Source organism: Globicephala melas, chromosome 7 (assembly GCF_963455315.2).
Source record: "Globicephala melas chromosome 7, mGloMel1.2, whole genome shotgun sequence".
Classification (NCBI taxonomy): domain Eukaryota; kingdom Metazoa; phylum Chordata; class Mammalia; order Artiodactyla; family Delphinidae; genus Globicephala; species Globicephala melas.
The window spans coordinates 111,546,723-111,567,640 of record NC_083320.1 but is presented as its reverse complement, the minus strand read 5'-3'; the positions used below and the strand labels follow the sequence as shown (position 1 = coordinate 111,567,640).

At 42.6% G+C, this 20,918-nt stretch overlaps 1 protein-coding gene and 1 long non-coding RNA gene across 2 annotated transcripts in view; one reads left to right on the top strand and one right to left on the bottom strand.

Moving 5' to 3' along the window:
- Positions 1-20,918, top strand: part of LOC115843926 (uncharacterized) — a 254,621-nt gene that overhangs the window by 110,038 nt on the left and 123,665 nt on the right. The window contains 1 exon segment of the mRNA XM_030840489.2: positions 580-4,191. Within this exon segment, the coding sequence (XP_030696349.2) occupies positions 580-4,191 (3,612 nt within the window).
- The window catches only part of LOC132597620 (uncharacterized), a 69,859-nt gene that overhangs the window by 4,318 nt on the left and 44,623 nt on the right, over positions 1-20,918 (bottom strand). The window lies entirely within an intron of this gene.

Here is a 20,918-nt window from a genome sequence, read left to right as displayed (position 1 = left end):
AGGCACAGATATGCTTCTCACCATGACTCAGACAACAGTTCGTACTTAAACTGCACATGCTCATTCCGCCTATTCTGATTTTTAATAGGGTTGCTTTAACTATGTGCTACACTTTCTCCCTACTGTTTGGGTTTGGCTCCATCTCTTCTTTTCTGTGCTAATAAAAGGTAGCTCTTGGGCTTCCCTGGTGGCGCAGTGGTTGAGAGTCCGCCTGCCAATGCAGGGGACGCGGGTTTGTGCCCCGGTCCGGGAAGATCCCACGTGCCGCGGAGCGGCTGGGCCCGTGAGCCATGGCCGCTGAGCCTGCGCGTCCGGAGCTTGTGCTCCGCAACGGGAGAGGCCACAACAGTGAGAGGCCCGTGTACGGCCAAAAAAAAAAGGTACCTCTTCATATTTACCACTCTCTTCCTACAGGCGGTGACTGTACAAGGCCCAGGGGGTCCTCTGGTTTTTCTCTTCACATGGGGAACAAATGAAACATTTCTGAACCTTCTTCCTTCTGACAAAGGCAGGTGCAGTGTACGTGTGTGCAGATGTCCTCAGGCCTTGTCTGTGACTCTTCTCTTCTTGCCCTTCCAGACTCCAGAGCCAAGTGTACACCTGCCAGGTGAAGGTGAGATTGAAGACAAGGAGCTCCCCCCTTCTCCCGCAGAACCAGAGGAACAGGGACAGAGCCGGGAAACAGACCACGGTGATTTTGAGACACTGTCCCACCAGAGTGAAAGTCAATCAGACACAAAAATTGACCCCTTTGAAAGTGCTTCCGACACAGAGCCCCTGCCTGGTGACCTCCTAGGGGGAATCTGCCTCACTCCAGATGGTACCTCTGAGGACAGAGAAGCACGCGGGGGATGCCGTGACACCCCAGCATCCAGAACCCTTCAGGAGCAGCATTCAACTGGTGTCCCTGGGCTTGACCCAGAAGAGGAACTAGATCTGTACCTTGACTTCAAGGAAGAGTCCTGCAAAAGTGGGGTACGAGCCTTTGCTGCAGTTGCTGGAGAAGTGAGGGCTGTGCCCCTTTGGGAGGACGTGGCCAGCCCGGAGCAAGCGTCACTGCTGGCAGGGACTGCTGACCACACACAGGGCTGTGCACAGGCGCCCACGGGCAGCTGCAGCCTCCCGGCAGCGAAGGCGGTGACTGTACAAGACCTCAGGGGGGCCTCTGGTTTTTCTCTTCAGAAATCCAGGTCTGAGAGTTATCTGGGCATCCCAGCGGTCTGGCCCTTTCTTCTCTGGTGCTGTGAACAGGGCCGGAGCTGGCCGAATATCCACAACAGGGACAGGGGGACCCAGCTGCCTCTCACAGCCCCTCCGGGAGCCAGGACGGGGCAGGGAAGGACTCCGGGCCCCACGCTGAACACAGGCTTGCTCTGCTCCCAGCCCGGCTTTGATGCCACCTGCCGGCTTCCTTTAGGGACGTCATGCCTCCTACACGCCAAGCTTTGCCATAGCGCCCCAGAAAAGACCGATGACAAGGGCAAGGCATTCCCAAGGCGCTGCTGTCAGCACACGACGACGCTGAACAGGGCCCATTCCGTAGCAGAGTTTCCCTTAAGATACTCTGAGGGTCCTCTAGGGCAGAACTTTGTGAAGTTTGGGAGCCATCTGAAGGAAGGGACAGAAGCAGAACGGGCTCCAAGAACACAACGCCCTCTTTACCCTGTTCCCACCCAACTGTCTCATTTGCTTCCTGCTTCCCAAAGGAAGGCTCCTGGTTTGGAGGATCAGTGTGAACCCAGCGCTCTTAGCTGGAAAAGGGCCTCTCAGGACACGCCCTCTGAAAGTCTCTGGCTGGAAAACCAGTCAGGACAGGAGTCTAGGTCCCGCCCAGTCTCTTCATGCCTTACTTCAGAGTTGGTGAGCTGCAACACAGAGGAAGTGCTGGTACCAGCCGAGGGCAAGTTGGGACACGGCCCAGAAAGCAGAACAGAGGAACCCCTGAGCGCTGGCCTGGCACCAAATGCTGAGGACGTGAGTGATAAACAGAAGCACCTTCAGGACATTTCTGTTGAGGCAGGAAACCAAACCAGTAATTACACATCAAAGTATATCCTCAGTGAGAAAAGAAAGCCACCTGCTAGGGCCAAGTTCCCACATCATCCCAGCAATAGCAGGTCACAGGTGTGGAACAAAGACTGGGGGGTTTGCTCTGGAGTAAGCAATCACTCAGATGCTCCAGAGACCACCCTGAAGTCAAGCACGACAGACACGTCAAAGGAAGCAGAAGACGTGACGGTTCCAGACCCCAACTTCACGAAAAATGCCTTGCAGGGTTTTTCAGGAGTTGCAGCAGTCGCCATGTCTCACTGCCCCTGTGGGGGTGAGGAGTGTGACCAGGGGCACGAGGGTGGTTCCACGCCCTTGGCAGAGGGCCTCCAGCTAGAGCCCAAAGCAGACACGTCTTCTAAGGGCACCCTCGTCATTGTCGCTGTTGAGCAGAAAGGGCTGCAGGCCACCAGGAGGAAAGTGGGTCCTCTTCCAGAAACACAGTCCTGTGAGTTTCTGGAGGGAAGACCAGGGTCTCCCTGCAGTGCTGGAGCGACCCCATGTGTGGTTTCCCGGCCTGGGAAACCACAAACTTACGGCAATGAGTGTGAGCTGCCAGCAGCCCTCGGACTGCGAGGTGAAGACGAGGCTCTTCGGCAGGTGGCCCCAGCCGCAGAGCTTGGGACAGTTCTGATCCCCCAAGCGGCTTCGGAAGAGAGGCCCCCGGGCGGGGAAGAGACGTCTTCCCAAGAGCGCGCCGCAGGGGGCCTTCTGAGCACAGGGGCGCCTGCGGAAGAGAACCTGCCCGGGGCCAGCCAGAGCTCCGGGACCCGGGCGGCCAGGGAAGAAGCTACTGGGGCGCCCGGGGCCCAGGGCCCCGAGGACACGCTAGAAGTGCGCGCAGCAGAGGGCGGTGCGGACAAGCGGCCCGGTGCCCAAGCCCCTGCCCGCACCCGTGCGCTCCGGCTGCCCGGACCGCCCCGCCGGCTCCGCCAGGCTTCTCGGGAGCCCGGGAGGCGGCTGGCGTTTCCCAAGGTGACCTCCTTACGGAAAGGCAAGCCCTCGGCCGCCGAGAGTCCGGGAGGGGGCCGCCCTGGGGGTTCTAACTGCCTCGAGGAGCTGTGCACGGACAGTCTGCCCCCGGTGGCCAGCGGGCAGAGCGCGTCGGGCCGGGTCGGGACTCCACGCTGCGCGCACGCCAGCGCCTCTCCCGAGATGGGCTTCCAGGACGCAGGCCGAGGGCTCGCAGGGCTGACGGAAGGGGGCCACGTGGAGACGCGTGGGGACCTCGGTAGCAGAAGACAGTCCTCAGAAAGCTGCGACGCCAAGAGACTCAAAACCCCAGAGAAAAGGCTCAGCGCGAGGTTGGCCTCAGCTCACAAGACCCTTGCAAATTTTTTCGAGTCAAGAGTTTTAGAAAAAGAGAACACTGGTGAATGTTTTCCAGGTTCTTTCAAGGACCAGAAGAAAAAGAGCAGACTGCACCAGACCTCCTGGCGCACAGTTCTGAAAAGCAAAGATGCTGAGGGCCCCAAAAGGCCCTCCTTAGTGAGTCTGGTTCCAGGACCGGAGATCTTGAAGCCCCCCAGACCTTCCCCACTAGGCACCAGTAGCCACCGCGAGGAACAGGCAGAGGACAAAGAGAGCTGCTACGTTTTTAGGGATCACTGGACACTCCCACATTCCCCCACACCTTTGTCATCCAGCAGTTTGGTCTCTTCAGATAACAGGAGAAAAAGTGAACCAACTATTAAATGTACAAGCACTCAGGAAAGTGGTAAATACCTACCTTCAGGTAACTTTCCTGAAAAGTCTTGGCCTTTGTCACCCACCAGTCCTGGGAGGCAGCAGGCTGGGATCAGCCACACCCTTCCCTCCAGCTCCACCTGTTGCCTGGTATATGGAAGCCAAGGTGTGCCCTGTAAGCCCCTGAGCCCCAAGCCCCAGAGCCCCAGGCCTGGTGCCCAGCGGGTGGATTTCCACTACCCTGGCAGGGGCAGGGCCAGCTCAGCGGTTTCTCTTGGAAGCTCCAGCCATGTGGATAGCAGCTCAGAGGCCCCTGGAAGCCCCAAGGCCTGGACAAGCCTCCTACTTTCTCTGCAGGCACTAGACCAGGGTGAGAAGGAAGAGAGCAGGAAAAGAGGCCAGCATCCCTGTGGCCTGAGCACAGCACCCTCGCTTAAGGACCTCCTTGGGAGTGAGGTGAGTTATCTGTGACTCACACCAACCTGTTTATTTACCTTCTAAGGCACGAGAAGGAGGGGACCACACATGACATTTCCCTAAGTGAGGGGAGAGGAGGGAAAGGAAGGCCAGTCTGCCTTCCATGGAGACCGTCCCACTAACACACATGAATGCCCCACCTGAATCAACCCAGCCGGACCAGTTTCTTGGAATTTGCCAAACAAGTGGGAATTGGCATTTCATTGTAATCTTGTGTGGTCTCTTTTTTCCCTGTGTAATTCAAGCTACCTGAATTCCCGTTTGTATCAACTGCCTGTTCATAGTCTTTGGCCATTTTGTATCGGGTGATTGAGGCAGGCTTTCTTATGTCAACCTTCATCCTTCCCCGCTGTGAAATTTAAAAAAGAAATTTCCCCACGTTGTTTTCTAGTATATTTATGGGTTTATTTTTTAAATCTAAACCTGATCCAGTTGAATTTGTTTCAGTGTAAGGAGAGAGATTATTGGTGCTTCTGAAATTCCTGGTAAAAGAAAAGGGTCTCTCCCCCAAAGCAAAGGCATCCACCGACGACAGGGAACAGGCTGGTGGGTCAGGCACAAGGAAGGGTATATCAGCTTGGGATTTCTCACGAGTCAGGCTGCCCTCGGAAGGAGGCAGCTTTGGGGAAATTCCGGAAAGAGTAGTCTTGGGACTGTGGAAGCAAACCTCCCTTTTCCCTGTCCACTCCTGAAACCATGTGCCCTCTCCCCTTTGCTTCTTTAGACAAATAGGTGTAGCGTCTCCCACGTGCCCAGCGCTGTGCTGGTGTGGAAGAGCCTCAGGTTCAGCGTTAGCCTTCCAGCAGGGCTAAGTGCAGGCGCCCTGCGCGCTGCCTCCCGGGTCCTGGCGAGGCCCCACCTTTGGCGAGCTGGCCACTCTGCCTGCGGCAGGTGTCAGCCACCCAGCTGTGCCGAGGGTCTCCCTCTCCCCTGAGCTCAGGCTCTCTAGCCTTCCTACGGGTTCTGATGCGCACGCATACGTGGCCTTCTCTCTCGTAAGATTCGAAAGAGAAAGAGGAATAGGAACGAACGTTTATCCAGCGCTAGCTTCGTGCCTGGTTCTTTCCTGGCCCCTTTTCAATCAGCTCACTGCTTGCTAAACACAGCAGGCTGTCCGGGTGTTTGCTGAAGCCCCCGTACCTGCTCCTCCCATAGAAGACACCTCCTGAGCACAGGGACAACCTGCGGGCTGCAACCAACAGGCGTGGGGCACTCACTCCGGCCTCCAGGCCCTGTGTGGGCTGCTTAGGAGGAAGCGAGCTGGGAGAGGTGGGAGTTCACAGGGTGTGTTCCCAACACACTGGAATTAGGCGTTAGACATTCAAAGGTGATCACTACCGGCTGAAATTACGTCACTTTATTCAACATATGTCCTCATCGGTAAAGAGTTAAACATTAACTTTCAAGCATTTTTTTCCTTGTTGTGTTACTTATTTTTTTAAATTTTTATTAGTAAAGTTAAAAATAAAGTCAATACAGATGTAGAAGAGAAAAGGTAACAAAGTCTCCCAATCCCGTTCCACAGAAGGAAATAACGTCAGCAGTCCATGTGTGTGATCTGCGTTATCACCACACATACACAGGATTGTAAGGGGGAGATTTGGGAAGAGGGGGTTACACGGTGGGGATCATACCCACATATTACTCTGTAACTATCTCGTTTACTTTAATAATACGGCATGGGCTTCCCTGGTGGCGCAGTGGTTGAGAATCTGCCTGCCAATGCAGGGGACATGGGTTCGAGCCCTGGTCTGGGAAGATCCCACATGCCGCGGAGCAACTAGGCCCGTGAGCCACAACTACTGAGCCTGCGCGTCTGGAGCCTGTGCTCCGCAACAAGAGCGGCCGCGATAGTGAGAGGCCCACGCACCGCGATGAAGAGTGGCCCCCGCTTGCCGCAACTAGAGAAAGCCCTCGCACAGAAACGAGGACCCAACGCAGCCATGAATGAATAAATAAATAAATTAAATTAAAGTAATAATAATAATATGGCAAATACAGTCCTCCAGGGCTTTTATATACATTGTTCCCTAGTTGAAAGTCACATGCTATTTCATAGTATGGCTATATAGTATTTTAGTTAACTATTTTTTTATTGATTAACATTGAGGTAATTTCTAGTTTGGGGCCATTGTAAGTAATGCTGCAACACATCCTTGATCAGATGTCCGGAGGTATTGATGCTTTTATTTCTGCAGGATATAAAAGAGGGATTGCACAATCAAAGGGTACACGTGCTTTTTGTTTTTTAAATTAATTAATTAATTAATGGCTGCGTTGGGTCTTTGTTGCTGCGCGCAGGCTTTCCCTAGTTGCGGAGAGTGCAGGCTACTCTTCGTTGCGGTGCATGGGCTTCTCATTGCAGTGGCTTCTCTTGTTCTGGTGCACGGGCTTCAGTAGTTGTGGCACACGGGCTCAGTAGTTGTGGCTTACGAGCTCTAGAGCACAGGCTCAGTAGTTGTGGTGCACGGGCTTAGTTGCTCTGCAGCATGTGAGATCTTCCCGGACGAGGGATCAAACCCGTGTCCCGTGCATTGGCAGGCGGCTTCTTAACCACTGCGCCACCAGGGAAGTCCCAAAGAGTACATGTGTTTTTAATTTGAATAGATTTCAGGTTACTTTCTGAAATGATTGTGACCATTAACACATAGCAAGATATAAGAATGCCCACTTCCTGACATTTCTCCAACTTAGCTGCTCATTGCTCCTTTTAATTTTTGATTATCTGAAATACATAGAGAACTTGATTGAAAAATAAAGACATTATAGTGTTAGTTAATTCAGAGTAAAATCAAGTAGTAGAAAAAGATTATTAGGACTTAAATAATATAATCATAAAACTGACTTAACAGTGCTATACATACAAATGTATATGTGTATATATGTACACAGTGGAAAACAACATTCCCTTGAGATTGTCCCTGTGCTCAGGGGGTGTTGTCTAGGGGAGGAGCAGGTGCGGAGGGTTTCAGCAAACACCTGGACAGCCTGCTGTGTTTAGCAAGCAGTGAGGTGATTGTAAACTGCCCAGGAAAGGGTCAGGCATGAAGCAGGTACTGGATCAATGTTCATTCCTATTCCTCTTTGTATTTCAAATCTCACAGGAGGAGTGAGAAGCCCTCTTATGCTTGTGCATCAGAACATGTACAAAGGAAAGAGAGTGGCCGATACATGAACACAGGAAGGGAAGGTGGGGAAAGCTCTGAAACGTTTGCTCTAGGTGAAGCACTGGGCAGTAATGGACAGAAACTGAACTTAGAGCTAGGGCTGAGGCTCCATCTAGTGGTTGCTCCTGGGAGAGCAGGCTGTGATTGCAGGAGCAATTTGCAAGGAATTCAGCCGTGTTCCCATTTCTTCCTTCCACAATGCTCTTGAGACGCAAGAGTTCTTTTATTCCAAAACAACCATTCGTAACATTTTGTTAAATTTACTTCCAGATTTCACTCTATAAACAAATTTTATGTACTTAACATGGTTATGATCATGCCATCTATAGAGGCTTTAATTTTCCAAGATTTCACATCCTGCACTTTGTTTCTTTAAAGCTCTTTTAAGTTGAGAAATACAGAATCATACAGAAAAGCATAGTACACAAATGTGTAGATAATATATTTCTGTGAAAGAAACTCTGAGTAACCTCCACCTGAGTCAAGAAACACCACACTACTACCCTTCCTGCTCCGAGAATCCTTCCTCCTAACTGGCCCTAGCCTCTGTGCCAACTTCTATGATATTCACTTCCTTGCCTTCATTATAATTTTACTGCTTAACTTGCACCCCCAAACGATGTAGTTTACTTTTGCCTGTTTTTGAACTTTACATAAATACAACCATATGTATTCCTTTAAACCTTACCCATTCTGTTTGCTCGGATTATGTTAAGACTCATCCTTGTGGTGTGCATCTAAAGTTCTTTTATTTTCATCATTATGTACAATGACTTCAGATCAGCATACCACAATGTGTGTATCAGTCAGCTGGTCCTGCTAGGACAGTTCGTGCCCAGGTGCCTACTGCACGTGCACATGCATTTCTGTTGGGTGCACCTCCTAGGAGTGAAATGGCTGGGTCATTGGGGCATGCATATCTTCAGCTTTACTACACACTGCCAAATATTATTCCAAAGTGATTGTGCCAGTTTACACTCCCTCTGTAAGAGTTTCCTTTGCCCCATATTCTCATTAACGTTTGCTTGATGTTGTCAAGCAATTTTAGCCATTCTGCTCGGTGGGTAGAGGTGGTCCTAATTTGCATTTCCCCAATGTCTAAAGAGGCTAAGCACCCTTTAAATGCTTTTTGACAATTTGGATATTCTCTTTGGGGCTGTGTCTGACCTAATCTCTTGTCCATTTGTCAATGAGGTTGTCTTTTTCTTACTGACTGTACGTATTCTGGATACAATTGCATTGTTGGTTAATGTGCCACCGATATCATTTCCCACTCCATGGCTTGTCTTTTTCTTTCTTTGGTGGTATCTCTTGCTGAACAGAAGTTCTTAATTTTAATGTTTTCAAGTGTATCCATCTACTCTCTACCCCCAGGTCATGACTAGAATCCCCTAAATTACCTTTTTTAAAGCTTTCGTGGACTTGTTTTTTACATTTAGGTCTCTGAGATGTCTAAAACTGAACTTTGTGTTCCATTGGCCTGTCTCTCCATCCCTGTGCCATTTCAGAGTCTTCATCACTGTAGCTGTATGTACTATTGCCGTCCAGGTGACCGCATCCTCTCGCCTTGTTCTTTTTCAATTTGATAGATATTTATTGAACACCAGCTGTGGGCCAGGCAATATTCTAGGCACTAGCATTGAAGAATCTATAAAGCTCTCTGTCCTCAAGAGAAGGGCAGGTGTGGCGAGGGTGAATAAATAGTTGGGCAAATAAGGTTATTTCAGATATTGAAAGGAGTACAAAAAATGAAATGTAATTAAGAAATTGAAAAGGTTAATGAGATGGGGACTCCCTTGGCTTAGAAGTGTGGAGTCTAACATTAGAGCCTCTCAGGTGGCCCTCTCAAGTCCAGCCCAACTTCTCAGTGTCCTGGAAGAATTCCCTCACCTACAGACAGCCATATCCTTTAGCCCTCCACAATGTTGGCTTACACTGGGGAGATCATAGCATACTTGTGTGTGTTTGTATGATGGAGAACAGGAGGAAGCAGTCCTCGGGGGTAAAAGGTGCTGTTTACATGTAGAGATTTCTTCCCTTTTCAATTTCAGGTGCAGGGGCAAAGAACTTATGATTCCAGGAAAAGCAATTTCTAGCATCTTATTGATAATCTTACTTGTACATAGATTGGTTTGCACTCCTGGCTTAGGGGGCTTAGAAGGAAACCAAGATCAAGGGGAAGCAAGAAGAGGAATAGCTGTGGGAGGGTGAGAGGAACAGGGGAACCTAGAAATTTAGAACACCTGTGCATGTTTTGTTCCCCACTCTGTTACTTACTAACTCTGAACCTTGGAATAAGACCACATCAGGACTCAGTTTCCTTAAATGTAAGGATGGGACTAGGTGATCTCTTAGGTCTCTGCTAGGTATAGCATCAACTTTATGAATGAATGCTGGGTAGTTTTCCTGACCTTCACCCGTACTCTTCTCTGACTGGGGTAGCAAGGATCCAAGGTGCTGTTTCTACTTAGATTTTAAATGAGGGTGGCAGGAGTACATTGTGAACATTTTCCAACCTTGAAAAATCTTTTGTATTCTAAAATTTATATGGAGAGGAACAGTCCCTAGAATAACTAAAACGATTTTGAAAAAACATAATAAAGTGAGAGAAATCTGCCTACTCAATATTAGTTAAGGCTACTCTATAAAGTATTCAAGATATTATGGTATTGGGGGAGGGATAGACACATATATCACTAGAAAAGAGTAGAGAACCCCAAAACAGACCAACACAAATATACTCAACTGGTTTCTAGGTGAAACAACAATTCAATGGAAGAACAATAGTCTTTTCAACAAACAGTGCTAAGGCATTTGGACATCCATGGGAAAAACAAACTCAACCTAAACGTCACACATTATTCAAAAACAACTCAAAATTGATTAATCACACATTCCAATGTAAAACATAACACTATATAGTTTTTAGAACAGGAGAAAGTCTTTGGGTCTAGAAGATAGTAAAGAGTACATCCATAATGGAGAAAAATGATAACTTGGACTACATTAAAATCAAAAAACTTTTGCTCTGCAAAGACTCTGGTAGGAGGATGAAAAGATAAGCTACACATTGGGGGGACTTTATTTGCCAACCACATATCCAACAAAGGAGTAGTTCTAGAATGTAAAAGAACTCTCAAAACTCAACAGTAAAAATACAAACAGTCCAACTAGAAAACAGACAAAAGACATTTCATCAAAGAGGATATACAGATGGCAAATGTGCACATCAAAAGACTAGTGACATCGTTAACCATCAAAGAAATGCAAATTTAAAACACAATCAGAATGATTAAAATAAAAATATATCAGAATTCCAAATACTGGTAAGGATGTGAAGAAACAGTATCTTGCACATTTCTGGTAGGAATGTGAAACAGTACAGTTACTCTGGAAAAAGGTCTGGTAGTTGATTATGAAGCTACACCTGGGTTTATCATATGACCCAGCAATTGCACACTCTTGTGTTTGTCTCAGGGAAACGAAACTTAATTTACACATAAACCTAATACATACATGTTCATAGCAGCTTTGTTCATAATAGCCCTAAACTGGAAACAACCCAGATATCCTTCTATGGGTGGATGGTTAACAAAGTGTGGTACATCCATATCATGGAATAATATTATAATATAGTATAGTAGTAGTATTCCGTGGTATGAATAATAGTGAACTGTTGATTCATGCAACAATTTCAATGGATCTCCAGGGAATTACAATGAGCAGGAAAAAAGACAATACCAAAAGGTTATATATTATAGAAACCCATCCATATAACATTCTTAAAGTGAAAAAAATAAAGAGATGACGAATGTATTAGTCGTTGCCAGAGGTTAGAGGAGAGCCAAGTGGGTGAGGTTATAAAAGGATCCTGAAGTGATGACACTGTTCTGTATCTTGACTGTGGTGCTAGATACTTGAACCTACATGTGTGATAAAACTGCATAGAACTAAATATACCACACACACACAGGCACACACACACACACACACACACGCACACACAGGCACACACACAAATAACTGTGAAGGAAACAGGGAAATCTAAGTAAGGTCTGTCAGTTGTATCAGTGTTTCATCCTGGTTGTGATATTGAAGTGTACCATTGTGAGAATCTGAGTACAAAGTACACAGGATCTCTCTGTAGTATTTCTTACATCTGCATGAGTATCTACAATTATATCAAACTTAAAAGTTTAATTAGAGAAAAACATTTATACCATTAGTTTAATAGCTGCGTGGTATTCATTTATATGTAGGCATCATAATTGCTAACCAATTTTCTACTGTTTTGAACAGTTAGGCTGTTACAACTTTTTAAATAATGCCACATTGAACATCCTTGTAAATAAGCTTTGGGGAATGCTTTGTTCTCCCTGCTTTTGAGGGTAGGGTTTTTTGCCTTTTACTTTTAAAAAGTTATCAATATTATGCATGCACATAGTTATAAAATGGTGCTAAGATAGTGCTTCTTAAAGTTTAAAGTGCATCTAGATCACCTGGGCTCTGTTGGGATATGGGTTCTGACTAGGTGTATGGGCGAGACCTGAGGACGCAGTTCTAACCAGCTTCCATGTGATGTGACACTGCTGATCTCCTCCACCCCCAACTCGGAATAATGAAGGGTTAGAAGACTTCCTTTGAAAACAAGATAGCTGCTTGGCTCGTCCCTCCCCCACCTAGAGACAATCAAGTTAGGTTTTAATAATAATTTTAAACTGCTGTTTTGATTTATTATTTAAGATGTTATCTATTAACCTCTAGTCATGGTAGTCATGAAGAATCAGCATCTCGAATTCCGTCCCCTCTGCATTCCTATCCTCCTAATATCTTTCCCACTTTATGGCTAAATCAGCAGCAAGTGTTTATATCATTGTGGGCGTGCAAATATTATTCAATGTAAAGCCAAGTAGTGGACTATAGTGACACTTCTTTTTTTTTTTTCTGGAGTTAATAATGGTTGCATTTCTCAAATGTATGATTTTCTGTAAGTCTGTCCTTAAACTTAACTCTCTCTCAGATCACCTATAACCCATTTTCCAAATGTTCAAACATGTCAGTATTCTATCAAGTCTCTCCTTTCTCCTAGAGGCCTTCCTCCTGAAACCCTCTGACCTACTGCTGTAATTCCGATGACTTGTTCTCCAGGAATTCTGCATAACTTTCTTCTCTGATTTCCTGTTTCTTGGATCCTGTGTCTACCTTTACTCCTATATTGTGCTCAAAAATATCTCCCTGTAGCTTCCTAAGAAAAAGTACATAGGAGGTATAGATGTAGAGTTTTTCGCATGTCTGAAAAAAAAATCTTTTTTTTTTAACTTTTATACTTGGTGGATAGTTGGGCTTTGTGTAGAACTCCCAGTTGCAATTACTCTTCAAACACCTGAAGGCACTGCTTCACTGTGCTCTAGTATCAAATGCTGCTGGTGAGAAGCATCATGATGTTGTTCCCAGCCATTTGTGTATGGCCTGGGTTTTTTTTTTTTTAATTTAGAAGCTTTTAGGGGTTTCTCTTTTATCCCTATTGTTGTTAAATATCTTATTGATAATCCCGGATGTGAGTTTCTTTTTATTCACTGTACCCATTCAGTCTAGATACTCAACCTTTACTACTGGGAAAAATATGTATTATTTACTTGATAATTTCCTTCCCTCCTTTCCCCCTGGAATTCATGTTAGAGGTTGTAACTCCTTGACAAGGCTCTAATATTCTTCCCATTTTCACATTCCCTCTCGTCATCTTTGATTTATTTATTTTTTTTTGGAAAGATTTTCTCAAGTTTATTTCCAACCCTCCTATTGAATTTTTCCATTGTTCATTGTTCTCTAATTTTATTTTGTAATAAAAAAGGCTTTTTTCTGATTCTATTAATTATCCATTCTCATTAAAAGGATTCCAACAATACATAAAAATATAGAGAACGTAAAAAATCCCCTGTAGGTTAATATTCAGAATATACAAACAGCTCATACAACTCAAAACCAAAGAAACAAACAACCCAATCAAAAAATGGGCAGAAGATATAAATAGACATTTCTCCAAAGAAGATATACAGATGGCCAAGAGGCACATGAAAGGATGTTCAACATCGCTAATTATTAGAGAAATGCAGATCAAAACCACAATGAGGTATCACTTCACACCCGTGTATACTCATATGCTGTTGGTGGGAATGTAAATTGGTACAGCCACTATGGAAAACAGTATGGCTGGCTGTTCCTTAAAAAATTAAAAATAGAGTTGCCATATGATCCAGCAATCCCACTCCTGGACATATATCCAAAGAAAACTCTAATTCAAGAAGATATATGCACCCCAGTGTTCAGAGCAGCACTATTTACAATAGCCAAGACATGGAAACAACCCAAGTGCCCATCAACAGACGACTGGTTTAAAAAGATACGGTATAGCTTTGTGACCACCTGGAGGGGTGGGATAGGGAGGGTGGGAGGGAGGGAGACGCAAGAGGGAAGAGATATGGGAACATATGTATAACTGATTCACTTTGTTATACAGCAGAAACTAACACACCATTGTAAAGCAATTATACCCCAATAAAGATGTTAAAAAAAAAAGATATGGTATAGATATACAATGAAATATTACTCAGTCATGAGAAAGAATGAAATATTGCCATTTGCAGCACCATGGATGGACCTAGAGAATATCACACTAAGTGAAGTAAGTCAGATAGAGAAAGGCAAGTACTATATGATATCACTTATATGTGGAATCTAAAAATAATACAAATGAATCTATATACAAAACAGAAAGAGACTCACAGACATAGAAAACAAATTTATGGTTACCAAAGGGAAAATGGAGTCGGGGGGGAGGGATAAATTAGGAGTATGGGATTACCGGATACAAACTACTATGCATAAAATAGATAAACAACAAGGATTTACTGTATAGCACAAGGAACTATATTCAACATCTTGTAATAAACTATAATGGAAAATAATCTGAAAAAAATATATGTATCTATAACTGAATCACTTTGCTGTACACCTGAAACTAACACAATATTGTAAACCAGCTACACTTCAATAATAATTTTTTTTAAGCCCTGTAGTCATATGCCTTTGTGGTAGTCAACCTAACATTTAGGTGACCATCATTTTATTCTTCCTTTCATACAAACACACTGTAGCAAAGCCACACATACGATTTGATATAAACAGGCTCTCATTTGTGTTGTTTTGTCACAGATGCTCTTCCTGCCCTCCTCCCACCTCAGTGTCACTGCACAGTGGCCTCCATTAGCATGTGCCTACCACCTAGTGAATGGCCTCTAGATTTTCTCCGTAGTCTTATAAACAGATGCATATACACGTGTACATGCATACACGCCTATACTAACACCGCAGACGCCCTTTCTGTGTCTTATACTCACCGCCTGACAACAATCACATTCATGAATGTGAATATCTCCACAGTACTTGTAGTTCTAAGTAATAGCTGCATAGTATTCCATGGTGTGAGTGTATCAAAATTTGCTCATTTCACCTGTAGATAGCTACACACTTTTTTTCCAGTTCCTGGCAGCTACAAATATTAATTTAGTAAACCCCATTTTATATAGAACCCTATAGATTGGTATATTTTAGTGAATACAGTCTCAGGAATGGCATTGCCAACGATTATAAGAATTTTAATAGGTTCCAGATTGCCTTCCAGAAAGGCCATACTAATTCATATTTCCAGTAGCTTTTTATATTTCTCTTCATCTCCATCAGTAATGAGCATTATAATCTTATAATTCTTGGGTTTGGTTTGATATTGCTGCTTATGTTTTAAATTCTTATTTTGATTCAATTTTTTTAGCACATATTTATTTAATTAGAGTTGCTTTTTCTTATTCCCTCTTATTCTTTTTTAAACTTTTATTTTAAAATAATTATAGAGTCACAGGAAGTTGAAAATTAATACAGAGAAGTCCAGTGTACCCTTTACACAGTTTCCCAAAGGTAACATCTTACATAACTACAGAACAACATCAAAGCCAGGAACTGACATTGGAAGAACGTGTGTGTGTGTGTTTCTGTGCCATTTGATCACATATGTAGATTCATGTGACAACCACCACCAGCCAGATACATACTATTCCACCAGCCTCATGCTACTACCCTCTGCAGTCAAAACTTACTTCCCCTCCCCTAAGCAATTTCAACCACTAATCTGATCTCCATCTCTATGATTTTGTCATTTCAAAAATGTTACCTTTTGAGATTTGCTTTTTTCACTCAGCATAAATCCAGTGATTTTCATTGAGTTGTTGTGTGTATCCATTCCTTTTTATTGCTGAGTACCATTCCGTGGAATGGCTTTACCATATTTTCCTTAACCAATTACCTGTTGAAGGACATTTGGGTCATTTCCAGTTTGGGGCTATCACAAATAAAGCTCCTATAAAGATTTTTGAACAGGTTTTTTTGTGGACAAAGGTTTTCATTCCTCTGGGGTAAATGTCCCATCAGTGTGACTGCTGAGTTGTATGGTAAGTATATGTTTAGTTTTTTAAGAAAGTGCCAATTTTTTTCCAGAGTGGCTGTACCATTTTACATCCCCACCATCAATATATGAGAGATCTGGTTTTCTGCATCCTTGCCAACATTTGAAATTTTAGATGTATTTCATTTTAACTGTACTAATAAGCATGTCGTGATCTCATGATTCTGACATACATTCCATGAGGGCTAGTGATGTTGAACATTTTTCATGTACTTATTCACTGTCTTAGCTCGGGCTGCTATAACAAAATACCACAGACTCCAGCTTAAAAAACAACAGAAATTTATTTCTCACATTTCTGGAGGCCAGGAAGTCCAAGATAGAGGTATTAGCAGATTCAGTGTCTGGTGAGAACTCTCTTCCTAGACAGCCTCTTCACTGTAATGTCACATGGCAGGAGAGGGAAGGGAGCTTTCTGGGGCCTCTTTTATTAGGGCACTAATCTCATTCAAGAGGGCTCTACCCTCATGGCCTAATTACCTCCAAAGGCCCCGTATCCTCTATACCATCACCTTAGGGAGTTAGGATTTCAACATGTGAATTTGGGGGGACACAAATATTCAGCCTATAGCATTTGCCATACCCGTATATCTTCCTCAGTGAAAAGTCTCTTCATATTTTTGCTCATTCTCTAATTGAATTGTTGATTTTTACAGTGGAGTTTTGAGAGTTCTTTTTTATGAGGTATATTGGACATATAACATTGTGTAACTTTAAGGTGTACAACATGTTGATTTGATAGAATTATATATTGCATTTTATATTGCAATATGATTACCACTGTTAGCTAGCACCTCTATCATGTCACATAATTTTCATTTCTTTTTTGTTGTGATAACATTTAAGATCTAATCCCTTAGCAATGTTGCAATTTATAATACGGTATTGTTGACTATAATCACTATGCTGTGCATTAGGTCTCTAGGGCTTGTTCATCCTCTAGTTGCAAGTTTGTACCCTTAAACAAAATCTCCAAAATTACCCTGCCCCCTAGCCCCTGGTAACCACCATTCTACTCTCTGATTCTACAAGTTCAGCTTTTTTAGATTCCACATGTGACTGATACCATACAGTGTTTGTCTTTCTCTGTCTCACTTATCTCACTTACCCTAATGCCCTCGAGGTCCATCCATGTTGTCAGAAATGGCAGGATGTCCTCCTTTCTCGTGGCTGAAATATATACCACATCTTCTTTATCCATTCATTCATTGATGGACACTTAAGTTGTTTCCATATCTTGGCTATTATGAATAATGTTGTCAAGCATGGGAGTGCAGATATCTCTTTGATATCCCATTTCCATACCCTTTGGCTATATACCCAGAAGTGGGATTGCTTAATCATATGGTGGTTCTACTTTTAATTTTTTGAGCAACCTCTATATTATTTTTCATAGTAGCTGAACCAATTTACATTCCCACCAATAGTGCACAAGGGTTCCCTTTTCTTCATATCCTTACCAACACTTGTTATCTCTTATCTTCTTGATGATAGCTACTCTGATAAGTGTGAGGTTGTATCTCACTGTGGTTTGATTTTCATTTCCCTGATGATTAGTGATGTTGAGCATCTTTCCATGTACCTGTTGTCCACTTGTATGTCTTCTTTGGAAGAAATATCTGTTCAGTTCCTCTGCTTATTTTTCAATCAAATTGTTTGGTTCTTTGGTTACTGAGTTGTGTGAATTCTTTACATATTTTTGATATTAACTCCTTATCCAATATATGGTCTGCAAATATTTTCTACTCTTTTGTAGGTTGCCTTTTCATTTAGTTGATTGGGTTTTTTGTTTGTTTTTGCTGTGCAAAAGCTTTTCAGGGCTTCTCTGGTGGCGCAGTGGTTGAGAGTCCGCCTGCCGATGTAGGGGACATGGGTTCGTGCCCCGGTCCCGGAAGATCCCACATGCCGTGGAGTGGCTAGGCCCGTGAGCCATGGCCGCTGAGCCTGTGCGTCCGGATCCTGTGCTCTGCAACGAGAGAGGCCACAACAGTGAGAGGCCCACGTACCGCAAAAAAAAAAAAAAAAAAAAAAAAAAAAAAAAGCTTTTCAATTTGATGTAGCCCAGACTTTTGCTTTTGTTGCTTATGCTTTTGGTGTCATATCCCAAAATCATTACCAAGACCAATGTCAAGGAGCTTCTTCTTTGTTTTCTAAAAGTTTTACTGTATTCGGACTCATGTATTTTTGTTTTTTGGGGTTTTTTTTCCCCTCACAGTTCTGGGGTCTGGGAAATCTAAGATCAAAGTGCCAGCCCATTCAGTTTTTGGTGAGGGCTCTCTTCCTGGTTTGCAGGCAGTCACGTTTCCAGTCTTATGTTTATGTGTTTAATCCATTTCAAGTTAATTTTGTGAGTAGTGTAAGATGGGGTCCAATTTCATTTTTCTGCATGTGGTTATTTAGTTTTCTAGATAGATATCCTTTGTTGAAGTGTATCAGGGTAATTCTGGCCTTGTAAAATGAATTTGTAAGTATTCTCTCTTCTTCAATTTTTTGGAAAGTTTAAGAAGAATTGGCATTAATTCTTATTTAAATGTTTGGTAGAATTCTCCTTTGAGACCAACTGGTTGTGAGCTCTTTTGTGTTGGGAAATATATGATTTGGTCTGTTTAGATTTTCTATTGCTTCATGATTCAGTCTTGGTAGGTTGTATGATCTAGGAATTTATCCATTTTCTTTAGGTTATTCAATTTGGTTACATATAACTGTCAATAGTAGTCTCTGATGATCCTTTGTATTTGTGTGGTATCACCTGTAATATCAACTCTTTCATTTCTGATTTTATTTATTTGAGTCTTTGCTCTTCTTTTCCTAGTTAGTCTAGCTAAAGGTTTGTCAATTTTGTTTATCTTTTCTAAAAAATAACTTAGTTTCATGACCTTTTCTATTGTTTTTCTGGTCTCCATTTCATTTATTTATGTTCTTATCTTTGTTATTTACTTCCTTCTGATAATTTGGGCTCAGTTTGTTGTTGTTCTTTTTCTGGTTCCTTGAGGTATAAACTTATGTTGTTTATTTGAGATCTTTTTTCTTATTGTAGGTATTTATCGCTGTAAATTTCCCTCTAAGAACTGCTTTTGCTGCATCCCCTAGGTTTTGGTGTATTGTGTTCCATTTTCCTTTCTTTCAAGATATTTTTATTTCAATTTTTATTTCTTCTTTGACCCATTGGTTGTTCAGGACTGTGTTGTTTAATTTCCACATACTGATATGTTTTGATTTTCCAGTTTTCCTTCTGTCATTGATTTATAGTCAAACTATTGTCTAGAAAGATATCTGGTAATATTTCAATCTTCTTAAATTTCCTAAGACTTTTTTTTGTGACTTATCATATGATCTATCCTGGAGAATGTTCTGTGTATGCTTGAGAGCAATGTGTATTCTGCTGCCATTGGATGGAATGTTATGAATATGTTTGTTTGATCCATTTGGTCTAAAGTATAGTTCAAGTCCAAAATTTTCCTATTGATTTTATCTTTTCTAAAAAGATAAACACTGGAGTCTCCTATCCTACTATTGTATTATTTTCTACTTCTCCCTTCAGATATGTTACTTATCGCCTTAGTATATTTAGCTACTCCAGTGTTGGGTGCTTTATACTTATGACTGTTATATCTTCTTCATGAATTGACCCCTTTACCATTATAATATGACCTTCTTTATCTCTTATTACAATTTTTAGCTTAAAGTTTATTTTGTCTGATATAAGTATAGCTACCCTGCTCTCTTTTGATTTCCACATGCATGGAATATCTTTTTTCATCCCTTCTCTTTGAGCCTATGTGACTGTAAATCTGATTGAGTCTCTTGTAAGCAGCATATATTTCTTTCTTTTTTAATCCATTCAACCACTCTCTGCCTTCTGATTAGAGAATTTAATCTATTTACATTTAGAGTATTTACTGATAGGAAAGGACTTATTAATCCAATTTTGTTAATTGCTTCCTAGCTGTTTTGTAGTTCCTTTGTTCCTTTCTTCCTCTCTTTCTGCCTTCCTTTGTGAATGGATGATTTTTCATAATGGTATGCTTTGATTCCCTTCTCTTTATCTTTTTTGCATCTACTATAGGTTTTTGCTCTGAGGTTAACATGAGGCTTACATAAAACATCTTATAGGTAAAACATTCTCTTCTATGCTGATAACAACTTCAATCATATACAGAAACTCTATGCTTTTATTCACTCCCCCTTTATGTTTTTGATATCATAATTTACTTATTTTTATATTGTATTTTTATTAACAAATTATTGTAACTTTAGTTAATTTTTATACTCTTGTCCTTTAACTTTTATACTGGATTTAAATGGTTAATACACCACAATATTACAGTATTAGAGTGTTCTGAATTTGACTGTATCTTTAACTTTACCAGTTAAAGTGTACCAGTGTGTTGTACATTTTCATATGTTTTCATGTTACTAATTAGCATCCTTTCATTTCAGCTTGTGGAATTCCTTTCTACATTCTTATAAGGCAGGTCTAGTGACGATCAATTCCCTCAGCTTTTGTTTTTTGTGGGAAAGTCTTTATCTCTCCTTCATTTCTGAAGGATGACTTTGCCAGGTAGAGTATCCTTGCTTGGCAGTTTCTTACTTTCAACACTTTGAATACATCATCCCACACTCTTCTGGCCTATAAAGTTTCTGCTGAGAAATCCGCTAGTAGCCTTTTGGGGGTTCCCTTGTAAGTTACAAACTTCTTTTCTCTTGCTTCTTTTAAGATTCTCTCTTTGTCTTTGATTTTTAACAGTTTTAATATAATATGTCTTGGAGAGGTTCTATTTAAGTTGACTTTGTTTGGTGACTTGTAGTTTCATGAATTTGGCTATCCAAATCTTTCCCCATATTTGGGGAATTCTCAGCCATTATTTCTTTAAATAAGCTTTCTGCCCCCACTCTCCCTCTCTTCTCCTTTTGGAACTCCAATAATTCACAAATTGGTTCTTTTGAGGTATCTGATGGATCATATAGTTTTCCTTCATTCTCCTCTAACTGGATAATTTCAAAGTTCCTGTCTTCTGTCTCAC